The sequence below is a fragment of the Condylura cristata genome, unplaced genomic scaffold (genome assembly GCF_000260355.1).
Source record: "Condylura cristata isolate star-nosed mole 26May11 unplaced genomic scaffold, ConCri1.0 scaffold00004, whole genome shotgun sequence".
Taxonomy (NCBI): domain Eukaryota; kingdom Metazoa; phylum Chordata; class Mammalia; order Eulipotyphla; family Talpidae; genus Condylura; species Condylura cristata.
This window is the reverse complement of record NW_004567105.1, coordinates 60,105,504-60,114,622: the sequence shown is the minus strand read 5'-3', so window position 1 is coordinate 60,114,622 and position 9,119 is coordinate 60,105,504. Positions and strand designations below refer to the sequence as shown.

Genomic DNA, 9,119 nt, shown 5'->3' with positions numbered 1-9,119 from the left:
CGCCATGTGGTCACTCCGGGGCAGGCGGGGGTCGAACTCATGCGGAAGCGGCTTTAGATACTCAGTGCTGTGCTCCAACCCGCTGCGCCACCAGGGAGGGCCTAAATAAATAAATCTTAAAAAAAAAAAAGAAAATTCGTTTTGAAAGAAAATTAGAGGCAGGCTTAATAGAATACAAGACTTACCAGGATGTCGATCATCAAATGGATCTGGATCCCCCTTACGATATTCTTCAGTTTCTTTTTCAATCAATTCAGACATTCTAGCAAAAAGAGAAGACGGATGCAACACTAGACAAGCACCAAAAAAATGCACTGCCCCACAACAGACAATTCAATAGTGTAAATAAAAGGTGTAAAATAAAAACAGTAAGTTAGAATAATATTTTCCTGATAAACACAGAGATCTAAATTGGCCATCTCAGGAAATAATTTTTACTCCCATAGACATTCCTCAGTCCACTTTGCTATCTCAAAAACTCTCAGCAACCCCCAAAGTTAGGAAACATCATTAAACTTTCCTCTTCCTTGTAATCCCCCACAATAATAATTCCTGTGAGCCCGGCCTACAAAATATTTGCTTACTTCAATCATTTCTCTAACTTGTGGTCATTCCTACCCTTGTCCAGTCCGTGATCATCAACTTCCTGGTCTATATGCAACATCCTTTTCCCATATCCCCTTGTTTCTTGCTTCCCTACTTCACCTGACAGATTTATCATCCCACTTCTGACTTAACACAATATCCTGAATCAAACCACAGCAGCCTGTAATAATCAGGATCTTCTCTGTGATCTCAGATCACTTTTTTCCTCCACTCTCTTTTATTAAGCTTCAGTCACATGGTCTTGCTACTCTTCAGAGAGTTCAAGTCCATAAACTGCTTCAAGGCCTCTGGATGTGCTATTACTTCAGCCTAACACATTGTTTCCCCTCAAACTTAAGCTCCCTCCCCTGTCCCAAGCACCCACTCATCTGCTTTCTCTCAACTACAAATTAATTTTTGCAAATGGAGTTTTATATGCTCTTTATGTCTGATTCTTTCAGCATGTTTTGAGTTATAAAATCAGTTATAGCTGATTTTTATTTATGCTTTTTTTTTTTTTTGCAAAAATCATTTATTGATGAGCACCCTAATCTAATGACGTTCTAATCTAATTCAAATACTCTCTAATATCTAGCAAGCTCTTAAGTCAAACTCTCTTCTCTGCTTTTTTCCACAAAATCATACTTTCTTGACTTAAGGGTTAAACTCCCTGCAAAAATTCTTGTCCACTCTATAAAACTTTCCTCATTAACGCTGTAGTTCAACTTTTTCCACCTTCCCCTAAACCAAAAATTCTCTTTACCACAAAGGGGCATAACACAAAATAAATTCTGAAATATACAGAATCTATTAGTATCTTCAATAGAAACTACTTAATATAACACTGGAGCTGATTCAAACCCTAGCTCTTCCAACTGTGACTTAGCCTCTCTGTGCCCTATCTTTAAAATAAATATAACAGTTTCTTTGGAGGTTCCTTAAACTGCTAAACATGGAGCTTCCCTACAACCCAGCAATCCCACTCCTAGGTATCTACCCAAAAGACACAAAAACAGTTGAAAAAGATACCTGTACCCCCATGTTTATTGCTGCTTTATTTACAATTGGAAAAACATGGAAGCAGCCCAAATGCCCAAAAGTAGATGACTGGATTAAAAAGATGTGGTACATATATACAATGGAATATTACTCAGTGATCCAAAAAGACGAACACATGTCTTTTGCAGCAACTTGGATGGAGCTAGAAAAGGTCATGCTTAGTGAGATAAGCCAGAAAGAGAAAGAAAAATACCAGACGGTTTCACTCATAGCAGGAGTATAATGGACGAGGCGGGAAAATAACAAAAATAATGAACAACCATATTCCAGAGACATTTTGTGGGGGTGGAGTGGGGAATGGGATCAAAAACAGGGGGGCCGGGAGGGAAGTGCACGGGATTATGGTGGTGGCACACGGGTGACTTGGTGATAGGAAACCCGTGGGGATTACAATTGAGATGGAAAAATAAAATGTACAAAATGATGTAAAAATAAACTGTTATAAATTAAAAAAATTAATATAATAGTTTCTAACAGTTATGAACAAAGCATAAATTCCTTTTTTTTTTTTTTTTTTTTTTGCATAGAACAACTGGAGTATAGGACAGAGGAAGGAGGAAGACAGTGATAAAAGCAACCACTAGAGACAGGTGGGGAGCAGAACAGGCGGACCTACTGAAGGGGGGCAATAGGTGAGACAGGAAAGGTCTGCTGCACCACATGTGGGCTAGCTCCCTTACTGGGGATCAAACTCAGTCCCTAGTGGTGATAGCACTGAGAACATTCAGGCCACTAAGGAGGGTCCCTGTTTAAGTTTTCAAAAGATCATTATGTTTTCATTATTCCTTAAAAATAGATCAGAATATAAAGAATACGATCTTTCTGTTACTAAGTATCAAAAGCCAGATGTTAAACATCTCCACATTCCAGGGACCTTCTATTTAGAAACCATGAACATTCCTTCCTGGACTTTTTTCACCTTCTCTCCTTAACACATTCATTCAATAAAATTATACCCTGGGACCTGCCTGGTGGCACAGAGGTTAAAGTCTCAGCGCTATCAAGCCATCACCCATCATTGCGGCATGAGTTCAATACTCAGCCAGGGAAGTAACCCACATGGCACAGTAGACTTCTCCTGTCTTACCTGCTCCAACTGTCTTGCCCTCAGTAGTGTATTTCAATAGGTCCACTTGTTCTCTCCACATTGTTTCTAGTGAATCCTCTCAACCCCCACACCTCTGGCCTACACCCCAGCTCTTGTATGCATGCATTATAAAAAAAAAATCTTAAGAAAAAAAGAAGGGGCCCTCCCTGGTGGTGCAATGGGTTAGGATGCAGCACTGCAAGCTGGCCACAGCTGCTTCAATGTGATTTCAATCCCAGTCCTGGAGGTGACCCACATGGCGCAGCAGAACTCTCCTGTCTCCCCGCTGCTCCCCTCAGCAGTGTACTTCATCATTCTGCCTGTTCTGCTCCCCACTGTCTCTGGTGAAGCCTCTCACCACCCCTGCAACTTTGGCTTCTACCCCAGTTCTGTATGCATAAGTAATAAATAAATCTTAAAAAAAAAGAAAGAAAGAAAGAAAGAAAAAGAGAAGTAGGGAGATAAAGGTTAGTTCTAAAAGGTAAAACTATGAATTTACAATTCACTCCAGGTGGAAATGTTCCCATGTTATTAGTTTTTCCTTTTATTAAAATTAATCTTTTTTAAGACTCAATTGTTCATACCTGGTAAGGATAGGTACCATGTCCTGCCCACTGCCATGTTCTTTTTCCCACTGTTCCAGCAGTGTAGTGAGCTCAGCTTTGGAGTCTACATGTACCGCTACTGTAGTCATGGCTTAGCCTAAGGAAGGAAAAATAAGTAAGTGAACACAAATAAACCTCACATATTCCCTACAAGAGGGGAAGATGAGAAAGCAAAAGACATAATTAAAAACAAAGAAAAGTAAAAAAAGAAAAAGAAAAAAAAAAGAAAAAGAAAATTTACTCCTTGGACCTTTAAGGAAATTTTACTTATGGTACAGTAGGAAACCTGGGGTTTAGCATCTAATCCTCAAGTCAGAATGAACAAGTCCTTTCACTTTTTACTGTTTTGTCCAACTGTCAAATGAGACAGGGAATTAGATCAAAATTATGATTATTAACTTTCAAAGGACCAGGAACAACTCTGAAAATTAGACAAATGTTTTAGTCTCTTTCTGCCTTAAAAAAATTTACCTGAAGACTCCCTGGTGGTGCAAGGGGTTAGGTCGCAGCACTATGAAGCTATCCACAGCCTGATTGCAGCGTGACTTTGATCCCAAACCACAGGGTTCAGAAAAACTCCTGGGTCACCACTGTCCCCCTCAGCAGTGTGTTTCACCCAATCCACAAATTATGCACCCCACTCTGTCTCTAATGAATCCTCTCACTCCTCATACCTCTGGCCTACACCACAACTCTTATATGCATAAATAAATCTTTTTTTAAAAACACATTTACCAGCCCTCCCTGGTGGTGCAGCGTGTTAAAGCACAGCACTAAGAAGCAAAAGCCACTTCAGCATGAGTTCGATCCCCGCCTGCCCCAGAGCTGACCTACATGGCACAGCACACATGGCGCAGCAGACCTCTCCTGACCCACCCACTGCTCCCCTTAGCAGTGTACTCATTGATCTGCCTGTTTTGCTCCCCACTCTGTCTCTGGTGAATCCTCTCACCACCCCTGCACCTCTGGCCTGTACCCGAGTTCTGTATACACAAATATTTTTAAAAAAAAAACGCATTTACCGACATACCATGTATACACACAATAATCGCAGACATAGCGCTTAAGGTCAAAGACTTTGGTGCCGAATTTTCTAGAACACAAATGTAGCAAAAACTCCCCAAAATATATGCTCTTAATGAGGGTTCCCTGGTGCTAGGGGTTTTTAAAACCCAGCACCATGAAGCCATCCACAGCCACTGCAGCAGGAATTAAATCCCCAGCCAGGGAGGTGACCCACATGGCCTGGCAGACCTCTATCCCACCCACTGCATCCCTCAATAGTTATTTCAGTCAATCCACCTGTTCTGTTACCCGCTCTGTATCTAGTGCATCCTCCCATACCCACCATCCCACACGTCTGGCCTGTACCCCAGTTCTCGTATGCATGCATAAATATATCTTTAAAAAACCAAAAACGAGGGCTCTCCCTGGTGGCACAACAGGTTAAAGCACAGCACCATGAAGCTAACCACAGCCGCTTCAGCACAAGTTTATACCGGCAAGAGGGGTGACCCACATGAAGCAGCAGACATCTGCTGTGTTGTCCACTGCTCCCCTCAGCAGAGTACTTCGTTAATCTGCCTGTTCTGCTCCCCACTCTTGTCTCTGGTGAATCCTCTCATTGCCCCTGCACCTCTGGCCTGTACCCCAGTTCTGTATGCATAAATAACTCTTTTTCAAAAAAAATGAAATGATAGGCTTTTATGGACTTCAGACCTTAACCTGAAGAAACACATCTGTGTTGTTTACTATAATCTTCTATTTGTGCATTTTTAGAAATAAAAGTTATTTGGAATAATTTTAATTTACAAAAAACCTGCAAAGAGAAACAGCCAACAGGTACATGAAAAAATGTACAATTATCACTTCTAATCAGTGAAATGCAAATCAAAACCACAATGAGATACCATCTCACACTAGCAAGATTGACACATATTAAAAAAAAAAACTGGCAACATACAGTTAAAAAAAAAAAACATGGCAACAACAAATGTTAGGGAGGATGTGGAGAAAAAGGAACTTGCCTACACTGCTGGTGGGAATGCAAACTGGTCCACCCACTATGGAAAGCTGTTTGAAGGTGTCTAAAGCTGCTAAAAATGGAGCTTCCATATATGATCAAGCAATTCCACTCGGAGGTATCTACCCAAAGGACACAAAAACATTAATTCAAAAGGATACCTGCACCCCTATGTTTATTGCAGCACTATTTACTGTAGGCAAGCTATGTAAGCAACCCAAATGCCCAAATGTAGGTTACTGGATCAAGAAGATGTGACACATATACACAATGGAATATTACTCAGCAATCAAGAAAGATAAACTCATGCCATTTGCAGCAACCATGAAGAGATCATGGTCAGTGAAATAAGCCAGAAAGACAAAGAAAAATTCCAGATGGTTTCCCTATTGCAGTGTAAGGGATCAGGAAAAAAAGTAACTGTAATAAAATAAAAACTAAATCAATAAACTATAAACCAGAGACATTCTACAGGGTGGGGAAGGGGAACAGGATCAAAATAAGGGTGGGAAGAAGAATTCCATGGAGGTTACAACAGCGATGAAAAGCATACACTGTATAAAAATGAAGAATGATGGAGTTCTAGCCAGAGCAATTAGGCAAGGCTAAGAAATTAAAGGCATCAAATCTGTAGGAAAGAAAAAAGTTGTATTACTTTTATTCACATATGTCAGGCATAATCCTATATACAGAAAGTATTAAAGAAGGGCCCTCCCTGGTAGCGCAACTAGTTAAGAATGCAAGCAAGGCCCTCACTGGTGGCACAACAGGTTAAAGCACTGCACTAAGAAGCTAAAGCCACTTCCACAAGAGTTCGATTCCTGCCTGCCCTGGAGGTGACCACATGGCGTGGCAGACCTCTCCTGACCCACCTGCTGCTCCCCTCAGTGGTGTACTTCATAGATCTGCCTATTCTGCTCCCCACTCTGTCTCTGGTGAAGCCTCTCGCCACCCCTGAGCCTCTGGCCTATACCCCAGTTCTGTATGCACAAATAAATAAATCTTTAAAAAAAATAAATAAAGATTGCAAGCAAGTGCCTTCAGTATGAGTTCGATCCCCTGCCCGAGAGGTGACCCACATGGTGAGGCAGATCTCTCCTGACTGGCCTGCTGCTCCCCTCAGCAGTATATTCCATTGATCTGCCTGTTCTACTCCTCACTCTGTCTCTGGTGAATCCTCTTGCCACCCCTGCACCTCTGGCCTGTTCCTCGTTCTGTATGCACAAATACATAAATCTTTAAAAAAGAAAATACTAAAAAATCCACAAAATTACTGGAGCTAACAAATCAACAGTTACAACACACAAAATTCATTAGCAATGAAAATTCCAAATACAAATTTATAAAAACTATTTCATTCACAATAGCACCAAAAAGCCTAAAATATTAAAAAATTTAATCCAAAAAGGCACAAGACTTTTACGCTCAAAATGACACAACAAGGCCCTCCCTGGTTAAGCACAGCACTATGAAGCTAGCCACAGCCACTGCAGCACAAGCTGGATCCCCGGCCAGGGGGCTGACCCACATGGCGCAGCAGATCTCTCCTGACCCAACCACTGCTCCCCTCAGCAGTGTATTTCAGTGGATCTGCCTGTTCTGCTCCCTACTATGTGTCTGGTGAATCTTCTCATCCCCATCATCTCAGTCTGTACCACAGTTCTTATCTGTATAAATAAATAAATCTTTTTTATAAAAGTGTAAATCATTCATTTAATAAGGATCCAATATCCAAAATCTGTAACTCTTACAACTTGACTAAAACAATCTGATTCAACAAGCAAAGGACTCAAACAGCCCTTTCACAGATACACAAATGGTCAATACACACATGAAAAGACATTCATTATAATTAGTCATTAGAAAAATGAAAATCAGGGCTTGTCTGGTAGCCTAGGGGTTAAGTCTCAGCACTACCACTGTGACAACCCACTGCATAACCTGAATTGGATCACCAGCCATGCAGCTAACCCACATATGGCACAGCAGACCTCTCCTGTCTCTCCTGCTGCTCCCCTTAGCATGTATTTCAGTAGCTCTGACTGTTCTGTTCCCCACTTTGTCCCTGCTGTATCCTCTCCCTCCCCCCACCTCTAGCCTAAACCCCAAATTCTTCTACACAAAAATAAATGCACCTTTTAAAAAAAGAAGAAAAACAAAAATCAAAGCTATGAGATGACATTCCTAATGTAACAGTAGTAGAAAATTCAGGAAATAACACCCACCGGCAAGGGTGTGGAGAAAGTGAAACATATACTGCTGGTCAGAATGTAAAATGGCACAGCAACTATGGAAAACAGCTGTGACTCCTCAGAGTTTCTAAAAAGATGAACAATGAAATATTACCATATAACTAACAATTCCACACCATCGTATATGGTTATGTTAAAGACAGGGATACATATATTTGTTCATTGTGCAAACATCAAAATAGTATGCTTACATAAACCTATATAGTACAATCTATTACATACCTAGGTTATATACAGGACCACTGTAGTATAAGCAGACTGTTGTTCATTATGTGGCAAATGATTGCATACCATAACAACGAAAAAGAGATATTTAAATGAATACTTGTACACAGGGAGGGCCTTCCCTGGTGGCACAACAGGTTAAAGCACAGCACTATGAAGCTATCTGTAGCCATTGCAGCACTAGTTTGATCCCCAGCTAGGGAGGTGACCCACGTAGCACAGTGGACTTCTAGTGCGCCCACTGCTCCCCTCAGCAGTATTTCAGTATATCTGCCTGTTCTGCCCCCACCCTGTCTCTGGTGAATCCTCTCACCCTCACCCCCTGGCACCTCTGGCCTGTACCACAGTTCTTGTATGTATAAATAAACAAACCTTTTAAGTAAATACTTGTACACAAACATTCAAAGTAGCATATTCACAATAGTCAAAAGGTAGAAACAAACCCAACTGTCCATCAACATATGAACAGATAAACAAAATGTGATTACGTTCACAAGGTACAGTATTATTCAGTCACAGGAAGGAAATATATATATAGGTTATATCCGTGGATGAACCTTGAAAGCAGTATGCCAAGTGAAAGAAACCAAACAAAAATGCCTCACATTGTATGATTCTATTTACATATAACATCCAGAACAGGGCCCTCCCTGGTGGTGTAGTGGGTTAAAGCACAGCACTAAGAAGCTAAAGCCACTTCAGCATGAGTTCCAGCCCCAGCCCCAAAGGTGACCTGCCCGCTGCTCCCTTCAGCAGTGTACTTCATCAGTCTGCCTGTTCTGCTCCCCACTCTGTCTCTGGTGAATCCTCTCACCCCCCCACACCTCTGGCCTGTACCCCAGTTCTATATGCATACATAAATACATCTTTAAAAAAAAAGTCCAGAACAGATAAATATGCAAGCGGCCTAGTGAGCTTTGTCAAGGGCTTGGAGGAGGGGGAAACTGGTAATGAATGCTAAATGGATATGGGGCTTCCTTATGGAGTGATGAAAATGTCTTAGAACTAAGTGATGGTTGCATAATACTAATTTATGGATACTACTGAACTGAACGTTTTTAAATGGCTAATGCTTATTTATAGTATGTGAATTTTACAAAATTTTTACTAATAAAAAAAATCTGGAAGGAATGCTTCTTGAATAACAACTATCAGCATAGAACACATTACATTAAAAAAAATTACCAATGGCCCTCCCTGGTGGCGCAGCGGGTTAAAGCACAGCACTGAGAATCTGAAGCCACTTCCGCATGAGTTCGATTCCCGCCTGCCCCGGAGGAGAC

General features: G+C 41.1%; 1 protein-coding gene across 5 annotated transcripts in view; it reads right to left on the bottom strand.

Annotated features, from left to right (window-relative positions):
* Positions 1 to 9,119, bottom strand: part of VPRBP (Vpr (HIV-1) binding protein) — a 55,338-nt gene that overhangs the window by 41,538 nt on the left and 4,681 nt on the right. For all 5 annotated transcript variants that reach the window (XR_001145032.1, XR_001145033.1, XM_004676113.2 and 2 more), the window contains 2 exons: positions 3,316 to 3,433; positions 186 to 262 (listed from right to left, as the gene is read on the bottom strand). Coding sequence is in view for 3 of the 5 variants with exons in the window: in XM_004676113.2 (XP_004676170.1) it covers positions 186 to 262; positions 3,316 to 3,425 (187 nt within the window). In the remaining 2 variants the exon portion in view is untranslated. The remainder of the gene's footprint in view (positions 1 to 185; positions 263 to 3,315; positions 3,434 to 9,119) is intronic.